The sequence below is a fragment of the Oncorhynchus tshawytscha genome, linkage group LG04 (genome assembly GCF_018296145.1).
Source record: "Oncorhynchus tshawytscha isolate Ot180627B linkage group LG04, Otsh_v2.0, whole genome shotgun sequence".
Classification (NCBI taxonomy): Eukaryota; Metazoa; Chordata; class Actinopteri; order Salmoniformes; family Salmonidae; genus Oncorhynchus; species Oncorhynchus tshawytscha.
In genome coordinates this window covers 69146168-69172583 of record NC_056432.1, presented here as the reverse complement: position 1 = coordinate 69172583, position 26416 = coordinate 69146168, and the positions used below count along the sequence as shown (strand labels likewise).

At 43.4% G+C, this 26416-nt stretch overlaps 1 protein-coding gene across 6 annotated transcripts in view; it reads right to left on the bottom strand.

Moving 5' to 3' along the window:
* LOC112247046 (synaptotagmin-7) overlaps positions 1-26416 on the bottom strand; it is a 107053-nt gene that overhangs the window by 12982 nt on the left and 67655 nt on the right. For 5 of the 6 annotated variants that reach the window (XM_042321132.1, XM_042321131.1, XM_042321133.1 and 2 more), the window contains 2 exons: positions 18983-19336; positions 16045-16170 (listed from right to left, as the gene is read on the bottom strand). In XM_042321132.1, the coding sequence (XP_042177066.1) occupies positions 16045-16170; positions 18983-19336 (480 nt within the window). The remainder of the gene's footprint in view (positions 1-16044; positions 16171-18982; positions 19337-26416) is intronic. The other variant, XM_042321136.1, reaches the window with a different exon arrangement.

Here is a 26416-nt window from a genome sequence, read left to right as displayed (position 1 = left end):
ACCATAGTCACTACAATCATGTAGCAGTGTGATATTTGCGAAACAGCCACAAAAATCGACACAATTAATGAACGAAAGAGTAAAAGAGGAAGGACAGGGAGGGGGAGGACTGGGTGTTGGAGACAAAGTGTTCCTAGCCAATATGTTGTAACAGTCTGGTGAGCAGAAGACATGCTGAGCTATAGCAGGTGACACTAGTCAAGACACATAGACAGACAACACTAATTACAGGTTACACACTGGAAAATGACAAGAGGAAGAGAGAGGAAAAACAGAGTGCAGGTGCAATGTAGAAATGGAGGGAGAGGAAGTGGGATTAGGAATGGGTGCTGTGGGAAAGATGAGTGCAGAAGAAGAAGTAGATTTGAAGATTTATCTCTGCAGAGAAAAGGGGCGATTTGTCTTTGTTAAGACTAGGAGGATTAACAGAATGAACAAAGTGAGGTTACTGACTCAAATGAACGTGAGACAGAGACAGACACCACAACATAGTTCAGTTGAAGCTGGAAGAGAAATAGAGAAGATGAGAGAGGATAAGAGGCCTGGAAACAAAAAAAACAAGACTAACTTTTCGTAAGAGAGCACAATAAGGACTAAAGAATAGAGACGAGAAACGGACTTGACATGGGCATTCAAAATAAGAGGACGAGTCAGAGAGGGAGGGAGATGGCTGGAGGCAGTACATCAGAAAGGCTGACAGGAAAAAGAAGTAGGTGAGCGAGAGAAAAAGAGAAAAGGGGGGATAAGATGTGATGTGGGAGGGTATAAACATAACACACACACAACATGTTAACCACCAAATAGATACAAGGAACTAATCGTTTGGCTGAGTGAGGTTAATCCCAATCCAGAGGGATGTTAAAGGATGCATGTGGGCATGTTAGCCATATGGGTTATCAAGGAGGAGGGAGGATGGTAACTGTGGTTCCTGAAGTATCAGTAATTTTGTGGTTGAGGCTACAGATGCCTGTGTTCCTGGTCGTTTGAGGGGTCAGTCACTGTTGTAGGACCGCAGACATGTCCCTGTCTGGTCGGGCTCTCTCTGTGTGAAGGGTCAGTCCACAAATGCAAATCCAGTATCTGTGGTTGGGTTGGGCTGCCTAACACAAGAGAGAGACTGTAACTCTAGTGCACTGTGTCCTTCCATGAACACTGGCTGGCTGGCTGGATGTCACTTACGTATATACAGTACAACAGTGGCATGCAGAGTTTCACTGTGCCATTATACTACAGTTTAGCATAGCGCAAGCAACAACATGCACATACAAAACAATCTCTCAGCTAGTTTTTGCTGCCTGTATCTGAGAATCTAGGGATGACTACGTCCCATATCATGTCTGTCTGTCCAGTGATCCATTTGTTTTCGCTATAAGGCACTAAATGGATGTTAGACAGGAAGAATGAGAATGAGAAGGAGAATGACTAAAGGAATGGGGGTAAGTGGTATAGGTAGAGTTGCAAAACTCTTGTAACTTTTCCAAAATTCTCTGGTTTTCTAGAAATCCCTGTTGGAAGATTCCTGTAATAAAGAGGGAATAGGCAGGAAATCTGGTATCCTTTAACCAGGATATCTGGAAAACTTTGGAATTCTGGAAAAGTTACCAGAATTTTGCAACTCTACGTACACCATTTACCCCCATTTCTTTAGTCATTCCCCTTCCTGTCTAACATCCATTTAGTGCCTTATAGAGCAAACCAATTGATCACTGAACCCTAGGTGTAGGTGATCAGTGAAATTGAATGAGCAACAAATAAATAACAGAGTTTATCCACTTGGCGAGGATAAGACTGAGTTATCCAGATCAGACAGACAAAGAGACGAGACAGACACGGGTTGACACCCAGTCACAGACAGGGACACAGGCAAATAATGGAGCACGTATAGAGTAAGGAGTGGGGCATCAGACAGAGAAAGACACATACAATGAATGTTGACAGACATACAGACAGACAGGTAAGGGCATGTAAAACCGGAAATGTGGATGAGCCTGGTTGCAGGGGGATCTCTTGATTGGCATAGCTGTGATTGGAGGGGAAAGCTGTCAGGAGGATTCACACCATAGACTGCAGGGGAGGGGGTTGAATGAGGGGAGACATAAGATGATGGAAGGGGGAGAGGTCAAAGTGCCAAACATCTCAACAACTGATACATCTTGCCTCGTCTTCCGTTTATCTTATCTTTACTGAATCACTGTCACGCCCTGGTCTAAGTATTTTGTGTTTTTCTTCATGTATTGGGTCAGGCCAGGGTGTGGCATGGGGTTTTTGTATTGTGGTGTGTTTTGTCTTGGGGTTCTGGTGTGTTTGTATTGGGATTGTAGCTAGTGGGGTTATCTAGCAAAGTCTATGGCTGTTTGGAGTGGTTCTCAATCAGAGCAGGTGTTTCATATTTAGGCAGCCATATTCTTTGAGTTTGTCGTGGGTGATTGTCCTTAGTGTATTTGGTCCTGTCTCTGTGTTAGTTTACGCAAGTATAGGCTGTTTCGGTTTTCGTTACTTTATTTGTTTTATAGTGTTTGTATTTAGATTCGTGTTACGTTTGGTGAATAAACATGGATCGCAATCTACACGCTGCATTTTGGTCCGACTCTCCTTCACATCTAGAAAACCGTTACAATCACCACAATTTTCTCATATCCAACATCTCCTGCTGTCCTTCCTCTTTACGCCCTCAGTCCTAATCTATCTTTTCCATTTCTCTTTCCTTCCTTAGTCTATGATCTCCCTGTATGCTGATTCATTAAAGGTTGGATCTAACCCAAAGCCTGCTGTCGATGTCTAGAGACTCGTGTCCCACCCACAGGGAATGACTGTCTCAGTCTGATTCAATCAACTTCCTTCCATCAAAACATATGACTACGAATAGGCTAGCAGGAGGGACTCCATACAAAGCACTCTAACTACATAGAGTTAGGTAAGGTCATCTTCTCTCTTCTTCCATATGTTACTGTTAAGGCTAACTGATGAGGCTAACGTGGGGCTAACGTGATGCTAACATGTGGCATGTTTGTGTGTGGGCACAGTGAGGGTCATGTCAGTCAGCTTGCAGTGGCTTGCAGCTGCCAGAGGTGGCTGATGGAGCCTGGACCAAACCCTGCTGCTTCCCTTCCCAGATCACCAGCTAAAGAATATGGGCTGCTCTGTTGGCACGGCAACGGCTGGAGAGACAGCAAGCACCTGGGATGGAGGGAGTGAAAGGAGGGTAGGCGTGCAGCATGGGGGCTTGGCAGGGGGTCACAGAGGGCAGCAAAAAGGCAGCCACATCAACAGCAAGACACAACGGGATTGGAGGACATATGACAGGTGCAGGTGAGTGCCTCCAGGAAAACAAACACACACACTCACACTCACACACACACTAGCGGGGGCATGTGGAGGCAGGCGAGGCCTCTACTTCTCACCATGACCTGTGATAATATCCTTATAGATTGTTACCTGTGCCCAGAGCCTGAGACCAAAGGGAAAAGGTGGGGACACTCCGCTGCAAGGCTAGAGAGAGCACAAGAAGAAAAACCCCTCCTGCCCGCCTGTTCCCAGTACCCTCCCCTACCCAGCTCCCCATGACACCATCCCCATTATTCACTTAAAGACCAATACAAGAGACAAAGACACACACAACAGACAGACACAGACAGGCACATACACACAGCCCTGGATCCACTGCCCTACACAAAAACCTGAGTCAGCATAGCATAATACCCTAGTGTCAATAGAGAATAGTGTAATAGTAACCAAATAATATTGGTAGTTATACCCTAGTATCATACTGTAGTTAGGTGTGAAGGTCACAGACACGCCCTTGAGTGTAATAACTTCTGAAGGTCAAAGATCCTTTGAAATAAACAGACCCTCACTGCTCTGAAGTGAGACCTACTAGTAGGCCAGTGATGTAGTGCTGCCGGAGAGCGAGGGAGCTCCCTCACTTTTTACAGTTGAGAATACACGACTCCATTAATATTTGTGGGGGAAAAAATCTGAAGATGAATCAATGTCCCGCAAGATCACATAATAATTCATTTGTATTTTACATAACAAAACCAAATATAATAGCATAGCATAGTAAGCCTATACAGTGGGGCAAAAAAAAATATTTAGTCAGCCACCAATTGTGCAAGTTCTCCCACTTAAAAAGATGAGAGAGGTCTGTAATTTTCATCATAGGTACACTTCAACTATGACAGACAAAATGAGAAAAAAATTCAGAAAATCACATTGTAGGATTTTTTATGAATTTAATTGCAAATTATGGTGGAAAATAAGTATTTGGTCACCTACAAACAAGCAAGATTTCTGGCTCTCACAGACCTGTAACTTCTTCTTTAAGAGGCTCCTCTATCCTCCACTCGTTACCTGTATTAATGGCACCTGTTTGAACTTGTTATCAGTATAAAAGACACCTGTCCACAACCTCAAACAGTCACACTCCAAACTCCACTATGGCCAAGATCAAAGGGCTGTCAAAGGACACCAGAAACAAAATTGTAGACCTGCACCAGGCTGGGAAGACTGAATCTGCAATTGGTAAGCAGCTTGGTTTGAAGAAATCAACTGTGGGAGCAATTATTAGGAAATGGAAGACATACAAGACCACTGATAATCTCCCTCGATCTGGGGCTCCACGCAAGATCTCACCCCGTGCGGTCAAAATGATCACAAGAACGGTAAGCAAAAATCCCAGAACCACACGGGGGGACCTAGTGAATGACCTGCAGAGAGCTGGGACCAAAGTAACAAAGCCTACCATCAGTAACACAATACGCTCAAATCATGCAGTGCCAGACGTGTCCCCCTGCTTAAGCCAGTACATGTCCAGGCCCGTCTGAAGTTTGCTAGAGAGCATTTGGATGATCCAGAAGAAGATTGGGAGAATGTCATATGGTCAGATGGAACCAAAATATAACTTTTTGGTAAAAACTCAACTCGTCGTGTTTGGAGGACAAAGAATGCTGAGTTGCATCCAAAGAACACCATACCTACTGTGAAGCATGGGGGTGGAAACATCATGCTTTGGGGCTGTTTTTCTGCAAAGGGACCAAGACGACTGATCCGTGTAAAGGAAAGAATGAATGGGGCCATGTATCGTGAGATTTTGAGTGAAAACGTGGCTGGGTCTTTCAGCATGACAATGATCCCAAACACACCGCCCGGGCAACGAAGGAGTGGCTTCGTAAGAAGCATTTCAAGGTCCTGAAGTGGCCTAGCCAGTCTCCAGATCTCAACCCCATAGAAAATCTTTGGAAGGAGTTGAAAGTCCGTGTTGCCCAGCAACAGCCCCAAAACATCACTGCTCTAGAGGAGATCTGCATGGAGGAATGGGCCAAAATACCAGCAACAGTGTGTGAAAACCTTGTGAAGACTTACAGAAAACATTTGACCTCTGTCATTGCCAACAAAGGGTATATAACAAAGTATTGAAATAAACTTTTGTTATTGACCAAATACTTATTTTCCACCATAATTTGCAAATAAATTCATAAAAAATCCTACAATGTGATTTTCTGGATTTTTTTTTCTCATTTTGTCTGTCATAGTTGAAGTGTACCTCTGATGAAAATTACAGGCCTCTCTCATCTTTTTAAGTGGGGGAACTTGCACAATTGGTGGCTGACTAAATACTTTTTTGCCCCACTGTAACCATACTGTTACACCAAAAACACTTCCTCATTTCTAATGACATTTTAGGATGGTTAGCTGAAGTTGAATAGTCACAGCACGCGCCACTAAGCAGGTTATACTGTATGCTTTGATTGAAACAAAATACAAGAAAGGCTAATAGTTTGTTAAAATCATCTGCTCTAATTCTCTCACAAAACAGTCATTGAAGAAGCTCTACATGCATATTCCCATGAAACTGATTGAGATCAAATGATCTGCATGCAGACGCAGTGTCACGACTTCAGCCGAGGTCGGTCCCTCTCCTTGTTCGGGCGGCGTTCGGCGATCGATGTCACCGGTCTTCTAGCTATCGCCACCTTTCATTTTCCATTTGTTTTGTTTTCCCACAAACCTGGTTTGCATTCCCTCATTACTCGCCGTGCATATAACCCTCTGTTTCCCCCCATGTCTGTGTGTGGAATTGTTATGTGTAAATGTATGTGTACTCCAGGCTGGTTTGCGCCGGGTTATTGTAACCCGTTTGTGTTTAGTTTCTATGTACCGTGTTCTGTTTGCCTCAATAAAGGGCTCCGTTTGCTACCCATTTCTGCTCTCCTGCGCCTGACTTCCCTGCAGCCAGCTACGCACTCCTTTTCACGCAGTTTGGACATTTCACCAGTAAAACGTGAACAATTATTATTAACGATTGACAGTGATGATGGCCTATTTTGAAATGACATATGCCTAACTTGGTGATCTCTCTGCATATTTGGGTAAGGCCCGTAAGTAAACATTTCACTGTTAGTCTACGCCTGTTGTATACGAAGCATGTGACGAATAAACATATAAACTATACCATTTTCTTGAGACAATATGTGTGGGCATAGTGCAGACGTTACAATTGGAAGATGCATTTTATGCATATTCTATAATAATATTCAATACGCTATATCTGTTGGTACAAACTTTGACTGAGAAGTTATGACATCATTTTTAACAGATTGTTGCACTCACACACCTAAACAACAGCACTACACCTCTGTAGTGGGCTAATATTGAGGGAGGTTATGTGTGTAGTGGACCGCTATAAACATCATAGGAGAGCTCTGATGGGCTCTGAGTACTGATGGGAAGCCAGCGAAATATGAGCTAATGTACAGTAATGACTAGACCGTTGATATGAGCTAATGTAAAGTAAAGACTAGCCAATTGATATGAGCTACTGTAAAGTAAAGACTAGTCCATTGATATGAGCTACTGTAAAGTAAAGACTAGCCAATTGATATGAGCTACTGTATAGTAAAGACTAGTCCATTGATATGAGCTACTGTAAAGTAAAGACTAGTCCATTGATATGAGCTACTGTAAAGTAAAGACTAGTCCATTGATATGAGCTACTGTAAGGTAAAGACTAGTCCATTGATATGAGCTACTGTAAAGTAAAGACTAGTCCATTGCTCTCCTTCCCTCACAAATTCAATGGTTATATAATTCATCCTTTTGGGGCTGGAGTAACCATGGTTACCAAACTGTACACACCCACCGAAGGTTGTATGGTACCGTGATTATATTTCTAGGGATATGGCCGGGTAACCATTACCTCCCGTAAGGAGATAATAGAATCCAAGGCAATCTAAACCTCCTGTGGAGCAGGGACAGGGACAGTAGGCCACATTGTCATCAGGCCCCTTGACCTCAGTCATGCCTACTCATCCTCTCTCCATACCCAAATACCGCCGTGCCCCTAGGGGGGTGAAGATGCCATGGAGCAAACAGCTGATTCACTGGAAAAGTCTATAGGAAAACTGTAGAATCACCCCCAGCTGTACCCTGCCCTCGTACAACAGGCTCTGACAGAACAATAACCTTCTCCTGTTCTAACTCCTCTGCCCAATCCCGTCGCAACACCTCAGACTGTTATAGAACAATGACTCTCCCCCAAGAGATACAGTACATGTTGGTATTACTATTCCAAATTTTAGTCTGGTCTTAATACAGCAATGACAAATGATATGCACCGTCACACACATGACATCACACGACAAATACCGAAACACAAATACACACTCAATACTTCAGATAAAATACATCCCCTGAGGATCGATGCTATGATCCCTAGCCAGATCCTGACACCCGAACACTGATCATATGACCTTAACCCCAGGTCAGAGAGCCTAACCTATCCTCCCATTAATTAGACCAAGCAGCAGGTCCCATCCCAGGGGACAGAGAGGTGACTTTATCTCACTTGCTCAGGGACACCATGACAAGCTGAGAAAGAGATGTAGAGAAAATACATAAATAACTCCTGCGTACACAATTCCTCTGTGCATACTTACTGTCAACGTTTTGGTGTACATCCTTTTCCAAGGTCTTGAAAAAGGATGTGTACCAAAATGTTGACAATAAATATGCAGAGGTAAAATCGTGTACGCTGGAGTTATTCATATTTTTTCTACAATGTTGATTTTGGTGCGGTAATTCCCTGCTCCACAAACAAGAAAAGCGAGTACGTAGTGTTAACTCTGTTCTAAAGGTGCTAAAGAGAACCTGGACCTGATGACATACTGTGAAACAAACACATTCTGATGTGCATATCTTTGTATATTGTGTTGCAGGGGAGCATACAATGTTATGTCATCTACTAGATAAATGCCTTTAGATGCTTCCTGATTTTATGAAAGGGGCAGCAATACTAACAAATCAAAGGATGCACTGAGACTTCTTGAAGTGTAACCAACCGGAGGGTATGAGAGTGTTGTGCGGAAAGATAATTGAACAAAGGTAGATTAAAGAAGTTTGAAATGGAAATGATGAAGTGTCCCTCACCTCTAACATTTTTTAAAAAATCTTCCATTATATGGAAGTTAAATAGAAGTTATAAACAAATGACTGCGTAGCCTTCTGTGGAAAACTGACATATTCTGAAATATTTCATTATGTTCTCTACTTTAATACAATGGAGTTAGATAGAGTTGATGGAGTTAGATACAGTTAATGGAGTTAGATACAGTTGATGGAGTTAGATGGCATTAGATAGAGTTGATGGAGTTAGATGGCATTAGATACAGTTGATGGAGTTAGATGGCATTAGATAGAGTTGATGGAGTTAGATGGAGTTAATGAAGTTAGATGGCATTAGAGACAGTTAATGGAGTTAGATGGCATTAGATAGAGTTGATGGAGTTAGATGGCATTAGATAGAGTTGATGGAGTTAGATGGCATTAGATACAGTTAATGGAGTTAGATGGCATTAGATAGAGTTGATGGAGTTAGATGGCATTAGATAGAGTTGATGGAGTTAGATGGCATTAGATACAGTTAATGGAGTTAGATGGCATTAGATAGAGTTAATGGAGTTAGATGGCATTAGATAGAGTTAATGAAGTTAGATGCATTAGATACAGTTAATGGAGTTAGATGGAGTTAATGAAGTTAGATGGCATTAGATAGAGTTAGTGGAGTTAATGAAGTTAGATGGCATTAGATAGAGTTAATGGAGTTAGATGGAGTTAATAAAGTTAGATGGCATTAGATAGAGTTAATGAAGTTAGATGGCATTAGATAGAGTTAGTGGAGTTAGATGGAGTTAATGAAGTTAGATGGCATTAGATACAGTTAATGGAGTTAGATGGAGTTAATGAAGTTAGATGGCATTAGATATAGTTCATGAAATTAGATGGCATTAGATAGAGTTAATGGAGTTAGATGGCATTAGATAGAGTTAGTGGAGTTAGATGGAGTTAATGAAGTTAGATGGCATTAGATACAGTTAATGGAGTTAGATGGAGTTAATGAAGTTAGATGGCATTAGATATAGTTCATGAAATTAGATGGCATTAGATAGAGTTGATGGAGTTAGATGGAGTTAATGAAGTTAGATGGCATTAGATATAGTTCATGAAATTAGATGGCATTAGATAGAGTTGATGGAGTTAGATGGCATTAGATACAGTTAATGGAGTTAGATGGAGTTAATGAAGTTAGATGGCATTAGATAGAGTTCATGAAGTTAGATGGCATTAGATAGAGTTAATGAAGTTAGATGGCATTAGATACAGTTAATGGAGTTAGATGGAGTTAATGAAGTTAGATGGCATTAGATACAGTTAATGGAGTTAGATGGAGTTAATGAAGTTAGATGGCATTAGATAGAGTTAATGAAGTTAGATGGCATTAGATAGAGTTAGTGGAGTTAGATGGAGTTAATGAAGTTAGATGGCATTAGATAGAGTTAGTGGAGTTAATGAAGTTAGATGGCATTAGATAGAGTTAATGAAGTTAGATGGAGTTAATGGAGTTAGATGGAGTTAGAGAGTTAATGGAGTTAGATAGAGTTAGATAGAGTTAATGGAGTTAGATGGAGTTAGATAGAGTTAATGGAGTTAGACAGAGTTAATGGAGTTAGATGGAGTTAGATAGAGTTAATGGAGTTAGATGGAGTGAGATATAGTTAGATAGAGTTAATGGAGTAAAACAGAGTTAATGGAGTTAGATAGAGTTAATGGAGTTAGATAGAGTTCATGGAGTTAGATAGAGTTCATGGAGTTAGATGGAGTTAGATAGAGTTAGATGGAGTTAATGGAGTTAGATAGAGTTAATGGAGTTAGATATAGTTAGATAGAGTTAATGGAGTTAGACAGAGTTAATGGAGTTAGATGGCATTAGATAGAGTTAATGGAGTTAAATAGAGTTAATGGAGTTAGACAGAGTTAGATAGAGTTAATGGAGTCAGATAGAGTTAATGGAGTTAGACAGAGTTAATGGAGTTAGATGGAGTTAATGAAGTTAGACGGAGTTAATGGAGTTAAGGTTAATGGCGTTAGATATAGTTAATAGAGTTAGACAGAGTTAATGGAGTTAGATAGAGTTCGTGGATTTAGATAGAGATAATGAAGTTAGATGGAGTTAGATAGAGTTAGATAGAGTTAATGCAGTTAGATGGAGTTAGATGGAGTTAGATATAGTTAGATAGAGTTAATGGAGTTAGACAGAGTTAATGGAGTTAGATAGAGATAATGAAGTTAGATGGAATTAGATAGAGTTAATGGAGTTAGATGGAGTTAGACAGAGTTAATGGAGTTAGAGTTAATGGAGTTAGATAGAGATAATGAAGTTAGATGGAGTTAGATAGAGTTAATGGAGTTAGACAGAGTTAATGGAGTTAGATAGAGATAATGAAGTTAGATGGAGTTAGATAGAGTTAATGAAGTTAGATGGAGTTAGATAGAGTTAATGGAGTTAGACAGAGTTAATGGAGTTAAATTGTCACACCCTGATCTATTTCACCTGTCCTGGTTATTGTCTCCACCCCCTCCAGGTGTCGCTCATTTTCCCCAGTGTATTTATCCCTGTGTTTCCTGTTAGTCTTGTATGTTTCCAAGTCAACCAGCGGTTTTCCCGTTCTCCTGCTTTTTGCATTCTCCTTTTTCTAGTCCTCCCCGTTTTTACCCTTGGCTGTTTCTGGACTTTGTGCCCACCTGCCTGACCATTCTGCCTGCCTTGACCATGAGCCTGTCTACCACTCTGTAACTCCTGGACTCTGTACTGGTTTTGACCTTTTTGCCTGTCCATGACCATTCTCTTGCCTACCCCTTTAGATTAATACACATTGTAAGACTCCAACCATGCGCCCCATGTGTCTGCATTTGGGTCTCGCCTTGTGCCTTGATATAGATGGAGTTAGATAGTTAATGGAGTTAGATGGAGTTAAATAGAGTTAATGGTGTTATATGGAGGTGGAAATTATGAGTTTGGTAGAGCAGAACACCTTTCTGTGTTCTCTTGATAATACCATTCATAGCAGGCACGCCTCCATGAGATATGCATGATATGAGCATCTTCATAGTATTATTGAAGAGAAACGGTGGTGCTTCACTGCAAAAACAATTGACTTGCTTAAGTATCAAATACAGGTCCCCAAACAGGCTGAGCCCAAAACACGTTAGACACGTCTATGTGTCCCTGCTCCTTTTTCGCCATCTCCATATCTGTGTGTGAGAGTATGTGTGTGTGTGTGTGTGTTTGCTGCCCACAGGGGAATCTCATTCCCCTGTTGTGATATTCAGCAGTGATGCAGATGTAACCCAGCCAGGCTGCCTGGGCAGACAGTCATCCACCCTGACAGAGGACCAGAGCTCTGACATCATCCCATCAGAGCGCCAGTCAACACCCCCAGGGGAAGCACGATTAGATGAATAAAGAGATAGAGAGGTAGAGGGAGGGAAAGAAAGGGCTGACAAAGGGAGGGAAGGTAAGTAAAGGGTTAATAGATCAATCAGATCAAGGGAGGAAGAGAGACTGCATGAGAGGCAGAGAGAGACAGTGACAAAGATGGAGAGATGAATTGAGAGGAGGCGGGGTTGGTGTTGTAGAGGGCAGCACGATGAAGGGAGGAGATGGAGGTGAGGTGGAGTGGGAGTGAGGGGTGGGTTCTAATGATGGGAGAGGGAGTGGAGTGATGAAAACATGAGAGATGAGTTGTATCCATAAACATACAGTATATGGGCATGCTGATCATACAACACCCCAGGAGAGCAGTGCAACACAAGCACAGATCCCCAAGCTGTGAAGGATGAGGCCGGAGCTCTGGTGTTAGCCCACTCAGTGCAAATCAGCAGGCCACTTCCCTCCGCTCCAGCTTAATACAACTAATGGAGCCATCTACTATATGTTGTCCAGCTAACTGCTGTTTGAATACTTCTGAGTTTTCCTGATTGGTTGATACCTCTGTGAATGCTGGTAGATGTTTCAACTGATCTTTAAACTCCCTCTTATTGCAGAAACACTAATAAAGTAAAGAGATGGTAGTGATGTCATTTCTCACTTAGATATTGATTAAGGTGAATTTATGCTGCGCTTTTTTCCACACAGGACTTCCGAAGCGGATTTCTCACTGTTTTCCATCAGATTATATAACTGTGCTTTCCTTTAATCAACTTTGTGTTCCGACTCAAACGCCTCAGCAAGGCTTGGTGAATGACTTCCTGAGACAGAGCTGACATTTTATCAAAATGTTTCTTTTGTGCTGACCTATATTGCTGTTCCCAGCCAATCAAGTTACCCTGAGCTAGCTCCAGAGGCGGCCATGGAGACCGTTGCCAAGCCAGAAGAGTAATTATAAGGCTTGACTCAGTTTGATTACAGGCCAGATGAAGAAACTCTGGCTCCAAGGAGTTGGTGGTCCAGGCTCAAAGAGCATGGAGCGTTGAGCTCCTTATTTACGTGTTCTCTGTGTGTCTGCGTGTCTGGGGGCTAGCACTGTCATGCTACAGCAGAGTTGATTTCAGAGATGGTAATGATATCGAGCTGCCATGATAAAACTCCGTAGCTACTGCATGTTGGTGGGAGGGTTAGTCCAGTGACTCCAGTCAGCCGTGAGGCTTAAGGCCTCTGACACAATGGACCTCAGCCACCAGTGCATGACTCGATGACCACAACTTCAATAACCAGCTTTATGGTATAGCCTACAGAATACTGTACTCACCCTTTGGACCGAGTTTTTACAATACAAACACTTTCTGGATAAGATATCATATCTGTAAGAATGGTATCGTCAGAGAACAGGACAATGGTCAATAGAAGCAGCTGCAGTAGCATGCTTTAGAATCAGACAACATTGGGGTTAAACTACTTTGTGGAGCATCACTAATCTCTCAGCACAAATTTTTCCAGACTACTAATAAATACAAATTACTTCCAGGATAATTTCATTGTTTTCCTCCCTCATCTCCTTGTGGATAGACCTTGGTTATCACTGGCTTTAGAGTTGTGCTGTAACACTATGATTCGTTTCTAATTGAGCTGCCATAGCAAAAGGAACAGAAATTACGCTGCCTCTAGTTTATGCTTCTCACGAAGCTTTGATTACCTGCTTCTAAGCATCTGAGTGCACACTCCTGTCTCCTGAGAATGAGCCAAGGCATATCATTCTCCATCCATCTGAATAAAGATTCCCTCTCTGCCCGAAATAGATAATATTCCGTTGTACTCGGTTCTACAGGGATAAACAAGACAGGTCTCACGGATGCAGCAGAACATATTCTCCATTTGAGAGAATGATTGACCTTCCCTCTCTGCCAATGACCCTTTCTCTGTCTATGCAAGGACATCCTATTCTAATATACAGTAAGGTGTGTGTATGGACAGCGGGTATATGCTTTGTCTGTCAATGTCAGTTTATACCCTTTCATCTGATCCTGTATGTGTATTTATTAATCTCATTGAACTGTATGTTTCTAGGCATCTGAATGGTTCCATTTCTCTTTGAGTGAATACTTCTGTCTTTTTGGCAGTGAGTGTACATTTCTCTAGCAACCTGAGAGCAAAGGTTTCTCTCTTTGTCTGACAGCATATGTGTGCTCTCTCTCTCTCTCTCACACACACTCACACACACACACACACACACACACACACACACACACACACACACACACACACACACACACACACACACACACACACACACACACACACACACACACACACACACACACATCATCCATTTCCATCATCTTCAGTCTGCTGGGATCCATCAAGGCAGGGGCACTGGGACCCACACAGGGGTAACTAGAGAGACTGGGAGATGGACAGAGATGATGATTGAAAGTGGTTATTCATTGTGGAAGGACAGTAGACAAGTTGGCCCACGCGACTGTGCCTCGCACCAGATCGCTTTGATTAAAGATGGGTGTTGAACAGGCATCCGGCCAGGAAGAGGGAGAAGATGAGCATGCAGGCGTGCCTCCACACCGTGACTGCAATGTAGGCATTTCAAGGCTGAACAGGTCATAACCGTGGCATGACCGTGAAATACGATTAGTATGATCACGACAGGACAAACCCACAGGCCAATACAGCACAATAGCGTTCCTTCAGAACAAGATTCATATGTATTCTGACCGCTGCACAGAACTCCATCTACCATCGTTCTTATTTTGTTCCTTTTAGAACTCAGTACAAAGGAAATGTGGAAATTCCAGGAGGCATTACAAATGGTATTGAAATCATAAGATGCCGTACAAAATAGTCTACATCAGAAAAATTCAGTGAAAACTAACTATTGTCTGATGAATGTAAGAGTTGTTCTATTGCTCATCTGGGACAGAAATGTACCGAGCGCTACCATATAACAGCACTCACTACTACACCACCTTACACAGTAGGACTCCTTACCCAATAACAGGGATTTATGTACAGTCCACTAGCCATGAGGGACAGGAGGCAAGCAGAGCACTCACTACTACACCACCTTACACAGTAGGACTCCTTACCCAATAACAGGGATTTATGTACAGTCCACTAGCCATGAGGGACAGGAGGCAAGCAGAGCACTCACTACTACACCACCTTACACAGTAGGACTCCTTACCCAATAACAGGGATTTATGTACAGTCCACTAGCCATGAGGGACAGGAGGCAAGCAGAGCACTCAAGTCCTGAGAACGTTTTAGGTGATAACACGGCAGCCTATCTAGCTGTTTGCTCACCACAAGAGTTGCTCTGGTTCCTATTTCCTGTTAACGTGTTTGTCTCTGACAGCTGTTGGGGAATGCATATGGAGTCGGTGGCAGAAGAAGGGTTAGACAGGCATTTCACGCGGGGGGACCACACTCCAGAATAATGAGTCCGCCCCCACCATGCTCCCTGCTGAGGAACGGAGACACGCAGATCAAACCCTCTTCGAGCTGGCGAGGAAGAGTGGGAGGCAAACAGGCTAACAAGGGTGAGGCAGGATGAGAGGGAGCATGAAAAGAACTAGGGAGCATAAAAAAGGAAAGATGGAAAAACTGAGGAAACAAAGCCAAAGCTGACTTAGACTGGCAAAAGTAAACAAACATGTTGCGGTAATGCTAGGACCAATGAAGTGGGACAGGATGTAGACACATAGTTAACACCTGATGAAAGGACATTCTAGTGTTATTACCTGCTAATTCCTATTTCAATCATGAGAGGGAATTGGGCAATGGTTGATTGCCTGGGATCAGAGACAAGGTGAGCAGAAACTTGTTGAATATGTAATAAAGCTCATTACTTCCTGCTACCTTCTCAGGGTGACTATATCCAATCCTGATACTAATATACTAACTCAGGACTCTAACTGCAGCAAGACACTGAAACCAACCAATCAGATGCTTCTGTCAGACATCCAATTACAGCGTCCCCATTGGGTCGTTATTGGCTCCCTCTCACTGTGTATCATGCCGATCACACAGCAGCTTCAAAACTGGGCCACAAGGATCTGCTCTGAACATCACACACAGTGCTGGGAAGTCTACACCAACTATTTTCCCTCAATCTCTCTTATTTCATTTCACCAGGGCTTTATCTCTCAACTCACTCACTCACTCTCTTTCTTTCTTTCTTTCTTTCTTTCTTTCTTTCTTTCTTTCTTTCACACTCTCTCTTTCTCATCCTTTCACTCTTTTGTTCGTAGGCTGGCTGATACCTTGATTTGTCCGGTGGAGTTGAGTTTTCTTGGCACGCTGGTGCTTCCTGTAGATCTGGGAGGTTGGCGAAGTCATCTTGTTCAGCCAGCCCGATCGCTAGAGACAGAACAACCATCTTCCCCTCTCTGCTCCACACAACAACCCACACACACAACGAGCACAGAGAGAGTAGAGACAGGTAGTTCAAAAAAAACTGTAAAGAGTAAAGAAAGGTCAATGTGATATTGAGTGGTGAAACATTTACATATTATCACTTGGATTGATACAAAACCTCACCCTTAAAACATTTAATTGAACCCAAGCTGTTGTAGACACAGACGGTTTACTTTCTGTGAGCTTTGAAGGGTACCGTGTTACAGGCTTTAGTCGTATTGAAGTATGCTGAAGTCTGAAAGGGGCCAGGCACACAGTGCTCTTAACAAGCAAACATTCACACACTTCTGCTCACACACACACACATACACACACCCTTAGCTTCCCCTAAGGGATCCTCTTCCCCGGTTTGTGTAAAGCTGTGAGTCACTGTTTCTCTGAACCCTGTCCTGTCTAACTCTCTCCATCATTCTCTTCCTTCCCTCACAGGGCCTTTACAAAACACATTCCTGACCCCTGTTCAACAAAACCCACTCTGACCTTCATTGTTCTCTAATCATCTTCGGTCTTCTTGCACAAGAATATCACAACATATTGTCTTTGGGGGACAAACTCGTAGTGTGTAGTTAATAGTAGTAGTTATCATATTTTATTGCAGTCTGTGAGGAGGCTGAGGATGTTTTGCTCCATGTCCAGCTGCCTAAATGACACATGGAGTCTGTGCATCATACAGCTATTCATCACGATGTAAAAATGTATTGGCATTCATCCTGCTTGTTCTTTTCCTCCCTCTTATAGCAGTTTCTCTTTCCCTCCATCTTGGACCCAAATATTTTATTTTCATGTCAATTCTATTTCTGCCATTCTACAGTCTCTCTCTCTCCCTCCCTCTCTCTCTATCTATCTCTCTCTCTCTCTCAAAATGACATTTATCAAAAGAACACGACCGCCTGCAAAAAGATTAACGCAACCATTACTTATCTCTTGAGTCGAAGCAGACAAAACAGAAATGTTGTCTGTGTTTTAAAATCCAAGTAGATCAATACAGGTTCTTTACAGTCACTAAATCATGATGATCAAAATAAAGTACTATCCAAGGTGGTAGTTCACCAAACCATTTCATTCACATTAAATCAAATATCATTCCTCATGAAAAAAAAGCACATTTTGTGCAGGATTCATTCATTGGTACCAAAAGCAAAGCTCTATAATGGAAGGTCACAATGTTGGAGAAAAAAGTAACCCAACTTCATTCTCTGCATCTCTGCATATCCGCAATATAAAGAAAATCATAACAATTAGACAGTCCGCATTGCCTAGATCTTTCCATTGCCTAGATCTTTCCATTGCCTAGCTCTTTCCACCTTTTCCCATCCTCCCATCCCCCAGAGCCTGGTCCGAGTCCAGAAAGATTCATGTTTACAGGGACTGTGGGCAAGGCCACCTCTCCCTCCATGTTCCACATATCTGCCCTGCTTTTATTGAGTGATGATTCAGTGAGGCGGTCACTTGTCTGGGGCCTGTGTTAATGGGCTAGAGAGACTCAAGTGGAGGGCAGAGGGGTCGGGGGTGTCCGCAGGCTGCCCTACACAGCCTCAGACATCCATCATCGTCCACACACACAGGAGGAGAAGGAATCAATGTTTTGTTTACCAAACAAATGGTTCATCCCCAGCCAATCATTTCAATACCCGATTCATTGGAAAATCAGTGACAGCATCAAATGTGTCAGGAGATTCTGGCCTCCAGATCGCTCCTCCACCTACAGTAGATCTACTCTCTCCAATATGCTGTGAGGGGTCTGTGAAGTACTGAAGTACTGCTAACTGCAGGGTAATAAAAAAATAAATGTTACTGTTTTGTACAGTGGTTGATGACTAATTATTCTGGGAACCATAAAGTGTATGGTGAAAAGTACATTTAGTGGTACATTAGGCACATTTAGCTTTATCAGATCATATAGAATATTGTTAAAGTTATCGCTAAATTGAATTAGGAAGTGGTTGTTTTTCATCCATATCCACACAGTGAATTGAACTCTCTCTCCACCTCAACAACTCCTCCTCGTCTCCTTGGGTTTAACCTTCATCCTATACCCCCTCTCTTTCCGTCTTTCACACACTACTCCTCTCTAGCTTTATCTCTCTCTGTATCTAATAGTGACAGTCCATCGTGGGAGTAATGATGCTGTAGACAGAAGATCAATGCAGTGTAGTTTCTACATGCTGCTGCTTAACCCCTGTACCTATGTTGATGCACACAGGCTATACATGTGATACACACACACACACACACACACACACACACACACACACACACACACACACACACACACACACACACACACACACACACACACACACACACACACACACACACACACACACACACACACACACACACACACACACACACACACACACGAGTATGGTATGCAGCTGCAGCATACTTATTAGCTCAAATAGTTTGTCCCCTACCCTCAGGTAGACAAGTGTGACCTATGCAAAGATAATGACAGACACTAAGGCACTAAAGGGCATACAGACAGATAACCAAGAACAATGCATCAATTACACAACATATTAAAGTAATGCCAAAAGACAAGAAGTTAATATATGTCATTACAGCTACAGTACATGGCTTAGGCTTGGCATTTTGGGAGTGAATCTTACAGTATATGAAACTCTTTAAGACAATTACCCGAGGAGAAGGGGGAGAATTGATATAATAAGGACAACACAGTGAGGTTGAGAAAGCCCAAAGAGATAGACAGAGGACAGTGCAGACAGGTTCAGAATAGAACCAAGAGCAGAATCTAGAACATTCCCAGACCAGCAGACTCACAGGAAAGACTTGACATCCAGTCCTCTGTTGCGGATCTGCCCCATCATGTGGTCCCAGCTGCCTGGGTTGGACCTGGATCGTCCTCCTCCTGCTCCTCTGTACCGGGAAGCACCTGTCCCCGCCGGACTCCCCCGCACCCCCCGCGGGCCTCCCCGGTGCCCCCCGCCCCCGGGCCCTGTGTGCAGCTGGCCCAGGCTCTGGGAGGTGGCTGGGGGGTCATTGGGGCCCGGAGGGGGCTGGTGGCTGAGAGGCTGCTGGAGACTCTGCTGTCGCACCAGGGGACGAGGACGGGCTGCTGCAGAGGATGGAATGTGCTCCAGAGTAGAGGCGGCTGAGAGGGAGGGGTCCCCAAAACTGACCAGACAGAGTAGCAAGGGAAGAGAGGGTAACAAGGGTTTTGCAGGAGTTGCACGTGAGAGACGAGGGAAGGAGAGGGACAGATGAGAAGGATAGTGGTAACCAGAGAGATAGACAGAAGAGATACATAATTGGAAAACAGGAGATACGGAGGGAGAGTGATGGTGTGAGTACAATACAAGTACCAGAGGGAACAAAAATGAGGACGGGCTCAGAGAGTTCAACATAGAGAAAGGAGGGTATGGAGAGATGAAAAACAGGAAATAGAGCATTGTCAGGTTAAATCAGTTCAGCAGCAGTTATACAGTTGTAGAAGATGCTTGTATGTGAGTGTCTGACAGTCTGTGGGTAGGCTTGTGTTTTTGACAGTGCTCAGCCCAACACCAAACAGGAGCTAACAGCCTTTATCTCTATTTTACTCCATCCACTGCTCTTACCCTTTTCATGTCACTTTTCTCCCTGATTTACCTTGACCTCTTCCTCCTCCTTTTATCCATCTTTTTTTCCATCCCATTAATCTGTCCTCCTCCAACCCATGATGACTTTACACTAGCCTCCTAGCTACGTCTCACACTATGCTGCTTCTCTTAGGTCAACTGGTCTTTGTCAGCTCTATTCATCTTGCCTGCCTTACCCATCAGTTCAACCCATTAATTTGACCAAACAACCCTCTCCCTTCCCTCAAACCTCTCTGTCTTTCTAATCATCCATCTGCTTTTACACTAGTTTAATAGTGCTTCCCTACCCTCCCCCTTATACCCTTCATGAGTACTGTAAGCTCTGGCTAAACAGCCTCTGTCTTAGGCTAGTGCAGCGCTGGAGGATTTACAGTCTTTGGCTGTGTTGACTGTGCTCTTCAGTGGGCCCTGGGCTAGCTCCACAGCGCTGTAGTAATTCTACTGGAGAGCACCAGAGGCAGGACCCCAAGGGGAGGGATTTGTGGACCAGATTAATACCAGTCATACTTCAGCATTTTGCTCCCCCCCACCCCACGGCCTTTCAGATAGCTCACATACAGCTCAGGACAATGTGTTGACTGAAGATGGGCTGCGGTTAGTGAGAATGAGTGTTACAGTCATTATATGAATGGTCAGTGGGTATGGAAGTGTCTTGGGATGGTATATGGTATGTGCTAATAGCGGTTCCAGCAAATTTGATGAGTGTACTTTGCTTTAAACATTCCAGAAAATCTACAAGTGCCATCAGATTTGATTGGATTGTATATAATATAAGACATTAGGTTGGTTTGATTGAAGTTCATCAGTATCATGCTTTCCCACTCTCTCTGTTCACCTGTATCACCACTGCCTAAATCCTTCCTCTCACTCATCTCATCCAAAGTATTATCATTGGACCTTTTATATGGCATAAAGAATCTAAAGAATGAGGTAGGGAAGAAATAATATGGATGGATGCATTAAGTATGAAAGATAGGGATAAGCTTCCAAGCTATCAGCGACAAGAGAAAAATATAACAATATAAAGAATAAATGTGATTCAGAGATAGAAGTGTATCTACGAAAGCAGCAGGTCATAGATAGCAACATCATATAAAAGTCTTTCAATAAAATAATTACACTCTGCACCTCCAACAATGATGCATTCAGTGCCAAGCTACAGTATGCGCCACATCAGCTGCAGTATGCGCCACATCAGCTGCAGTATGCGCCACATCAGCTGCAGTATGCTCCACATCAGCTGCAGTATGCTCCACATCAGCTGCAGTATGCTCCACATCAGCTGCAGTGTGCTCCACATCAGCTGCAGTGTGCTCCACATCAGCTGCAGTATGTTCCACATCAGCTGCAGTGTGCGCCACATCAGCTGCAGTGTGCTCCACATCAGCTGCAGTATGCTCCACATCAGCTGCAGTGTGCTCCACATCAGCTGCAGTGTGCTCCACATCAGCTGCAGTGTGCTCCACATCAGCTGCAGTGTGCTCCACATCAGCTGCAGTATGCTCCATATCAGCTGCAGTGTGCTCCACATCAGCTGCAGTATGCTCCACATCAGCTGCAGTATGCTCCACATCAGCTGCAGTGTGCTCCACATCAGCTGCAGTGTGCTCCACATCAGCTGCAGTGTGCTCCACATCAGCTGCAGTGTGCTCCACATCAGCTGCAGTGTGCTCCACATCAGCTGCAGTATGCTCCACATCAGCTGCAGTGTGCTCCACATCAGCTGCAGTATGCTCCACATCAGCTGCAGTGTGCTCCACATCAGCTGCAGTGTGCTCCACATCAGCTGCAGTGTGCACCACATCAGCTGCAGTATGCTCCACATCAGCTGCAGTATGCTCCACATCAGCTGCAGTGTGCTCCACATCAGCTGCAGTGTGCTCCACATCAGCTGCAGTATGCTCCACATCAGCTGCAGTGTGCTCCACATCAGCTGCAGTGTGCTCCACATCAGCTGCAGTGTGCTCCACATCAGCTGCAGTATGCGCTACATTTTACAGTCCAACAAATATTTTTGTCATAACTGACAGAATGATTCATCAATAAATCTGGATGGAATACGTGGCATAGGGCCAGCCAGACATCTGGGAGTCCAATTCACACAGAAATACATTTCTCCTATGTCATAAAGTTGTCTTAGGCTTTTTACAGCTCCTACCCACACGTAGCCAGTAGCCAGCTCAACATCTAATTCTTTCACTGTACATTTCTCTACTATTTCAATATCTCTATTGTCCAAGGTTGAATACATTCAACTGCAAATAGATATTTAATTTGTCTCTCTGCATGTATAGTAAATTACTTACCTACCCTGTCATTCAAATGGACAAGCAGGCTATTTGTCCTTCTATCTGCTGCCTGTATCCTCCCCCTGCTAACTTAAGGAGGGCTTCTCAGATATCTCCTACCCAGAAAGTCAATTAAACTAACTAAAAACCTTGAGAGATTTGTAATTAAAGAGCCTTGAGGAGGGGCAGAGATAGTGAGAGGGGAGAGTGAGACATATCTTACAGCAGAAACATAGACACACATGGCTACCTTAAATTAGAAACCAATTACAGACCAGAAATGGGGAAAAAGTTAGATTTGATTAGGAGGAGGGGGGAGGTAAACAGTAGAGGAGTGAAGAAGGCAGGTAAAGAGGGAATTAGATTTGATTAGGAGGAGGGGGAGGTAAAAAGTAGAGGAGTGAAGAAGGCAGGTAAAGAGGGAATTAGATTTTGACTGAAAGTGTTAAAATGGTAATACATTCTTAGAGAAAAAGGGTTATTTGGCTGTCCCCATAGGAGAACACATTTAGTTCCAAGTAGAAACCTTTTTGGTTCCAGGTAGAATCATTTAGAGTTCCATGTAGAACCCTCTACGGAAAGAGTTCTACTGCATATGGAACCCAAAAGGATTCTACCTGGAACCAAAAGGGTTCTTCAAAGGGGTTCTCCTATGGGGTCAGCCAAAGAACCGTTTTACGTTCTAGATAGCACCTTTTTTCTAAAAGTGTACATGAGGAGAGTTTCAGGCGTCTTAAGAACGGCCCTGCTATAAGATTCCAATCAAAAAGTAGATCTTTTGTGGTCCAATACAGTGATGAAGCAGTGGCAGACGTTGCGTAACTTTTGGTATTTGTTTGTGAGAGAGGATGTTCTCTTTAGTCAACAGAGCCTTACCATGACAACATGTTCCCATGCATCAGAAAATGTCAGTACAAGCACTCACATTTTCAGCTCATTATTTCCTTCAGTAGTTTCTTCCCTCTTTCCATCCATTCTTCCTTTCATAAATCTCTGCACTTCCGAATGCCGCATATATCACATACAGTGCCTTGCGAAAGTATTCGGCCCCCTTGAACTTTGCGACCTTTTGCCACATTTCAGGCTTCAAACATAAAGATATAAAACTGTATTTTTTTGTGAAGAATCAACAACAAGTGGGACACAATCATGAAGTGGAACGACATTTATTGGATATTTCAAACTTTTTTAACAAATCAAAAACTGAAAAATTGGGCGTGCAAAATTATTCAGCCCCCTTAAGTTAATACTTTGTAGCGCCACCTTTTGCTGCGATTACAGCTGTAAGTCGCTTGGGGTATGTCTCTATCAGTTTTGCACATCGAGAGACTGAAATTTTTTCCCATTCCTCCTTGCAAAACAGCTCGAGCTCAATGAGGTTGGATGGAGAGCATTTGTGAAAGGCAGTTTTCAGTTCTTTCCACAGATTCTCGATTGGATTCAGGTCTGGACTTTGACTTGGCCATTCTAACACCTGGATATGTTTATTTTTGAACCATTCCATTGTAGATTTTGCTTTATGTTTTGGATCATTGTCTTGTTGGAAGACAAATCTCCGTCCCAGTCTCAGGTCTTTTGCAGACTCCATCAGGTTTTCTTCCAAGGTTTTCTTCCAGAATGGTCCTGTATTTGGCTCCATTCATCTTCCCATCAATTTTAACCATCTTCCCTGTCCCTGCTGAAGAAAAGCAGGCCCAAACAATGATGCTGCCACCACCATGTTTGACATGGCTTTCTTCATGCCACTCTTCCATAAAGGCCAGATTTGTGCAATATACGACTGATTGTTGTCCTATGGACAGAGTCTCCCACCTCAGCTGTAGATCTCTGCAGTTCATCCAGAGTGATCATGGGCCTCTTGGCTGCATCTCTGATCAGTCTTCTCCTTGTATGAGCTGAAAGTTTAGAGGGACGGCCAGGTCTTGGTAGATTTGCAGTGGTCTGATACTCCTTCCATTTCAATATTATCGCTTGCACAGTGCTCCTTGGGATGTTTAAAGCTTGGGAAATTTTTTGTATCCAAATCCGGCTTTAAACCTCTTCACAACAGTATCTCGGACCTGCCTGGTGTGTTCCTTGTTTTTCATGATGCTCTCTGCGCTTTTAACGGACCTCTGAGACTATCACAGTGCAGGTGCATTTATACGGAGACTTGATTACACACAGGTGGATTGTATTTATCATCAGTAGTCATTTAGGTCAACATTGGATCATTCAGAGATCCTCACTGAACTTCTGGAGAGAGTTTGCTGCACTGAAAGTAAAGGGGCTGAATAATTTTGCACGCCCAATTTTTCAGTTTTTGATTTGTAATTTATTTTTGAAATATCCAATAAATGTCGTTCCACTTCATGATTGTGTCCCACTTGTTGTTGATTCTTCACAAAAAAATACAGTTTTATATCTTTATGTTTGAAGCCTGAAATGTGGCAAAAGGTCGCAAAGTTCAAGGGGGCCGAATACTTTCGCAAGGCACTGTATAAGCCTTGCTGCTTCTGACTGCAGTCCCCCAAACCATCCATTCCATGCCTCTGCGCTGCTCAGCAATAAACCCCATGCGTGACCTCATGCCCAGCCAACCCGTGTCACTCATGTCACTCACTTTCTGGGCCTCAGGCCTCCGGAATGCATGTGGCTCTGGACCGTCTGCCAGCGCCCAGCCTTGCTGCCAGGGCCCAGCCCCGTCACTATGCTTCTCACGCTGTCACTGCGACTGGGACCTGCCCCGCTCCCACACCCAGCCCCGCCCCCATCCCCCTTCTCCACCCCACTGAGAGACAGGGGGCACCAGATAGACAGACAGACACAGACATAAAGGAGAGAGAGAGACAGAAGGAGAAGAGAGAGAGGTGGATAGTAACAGTAGAATCAGTGAGGAAGAACAGCCCGGACAGTGAACCACACAGCAGAATAGCATTAGGATGGGGGTAGTGTTATCAATCCAGCTACAGGTTTCCAATACAGAGGAGTAGCAGCCAGCCGCGAGGATCCAGCAAGTCAGTATGCTGTGCTGCTGCTGGGTTAGCAGGAGGGAGGTGGGCTGAGATTCACTGTATATATCTGTCTGTCTGTCTGAACCAGATGGGAAAAGTGACAGAGTGGTGTGTGTTTGGGTGCAGTGGGACTGAGACAGACAGATGCTGGCTGTGTTTTGAGTACCTGTCAGTTAGACTGACTGGCCATTCTGCAGCTGTACTTTATACTGCACATTAAATATACATGACCAAATGGATTATTCTATCAAGGACTTCATGGTGTTTGCAATAAAACTGAGGGGGTCATGATCATTGAATTATGTAAGCTATCTATGGCCTCTTTACATTTTAAAAGAAACAGTTGATCTACTTTGTTATCAAGTACAGTAGGAACTACAACGTTAAATGAAACAGATAGGCTTGATTGAAAGATTATGGTGTGTGTAATGACATTGTTGGAGTGAGTGGCTCGAAAGCTTCTAGTAATACATTGTAGTGTATAGCAGTTAATCAGCACAGTGAATCTGTTGAGTACACACTTCATTCCTCTCCCGCGTAACCCAGAGCAGCACAAGCAGCCGTAACCTAGACAACGTCACAGAGACAACAGCAGACAGACGAGACACAGTTTCACTACAGGGCCACTACACTCAGTGGAGACACACAGACACAGTCAGAACACAGCTACTGGCCGAGAGGGAAAACACTTTAGACAGAGGATATGTGCGTCCAGCCTGCAACAGTTCTACAGTGAGCATGGGGTAGGGGTAGGGATGGAGTTGACCATTTAGGGAGATAAAAGGTAAGTTATATGTAGCTTATGCACAGGGCTTCCCATCCCTTTGCTCAAGACCTCGTAACATGACGGTGAAAAGCGCAAACATTTGACTGGATCTCAAAAAGGGATCAATGGATCCTAGCAGGTTCACTGTATCACAGCCCATGAACTCTAAAGACAATACACCCATTGAGAATAAACCCCCCTTTATCTATTCTCTGGTAAGCTATAAATGGATCCTAGCAGGTTCACTGTTTCACAGCCCATGAACTCTAAAGACAAAACACCCATTGAGAATAAACCCCCCTTTATCTTTTCTCTGGTAAGCTATAAAATTAAATAAAAAAACGACTTTCTCAGCGCAGGAAAAACATCAATGACATTAGAGCCTTTAGTGATATTTGTACTGTACTGTACAGCTATGGAGTAACTGGTGTGTCCAGAGGGCTCAGGTGGTCTGACTAAGGAGAGGCAGCCTTATAGCACCTGGTGGTGGAGGTGGTGGTGGCACAAAACCACGAGGCACAACGAGAGTGAGGAGAGGTGATTAGGGAACAACACAGGACTCCTATAGAATG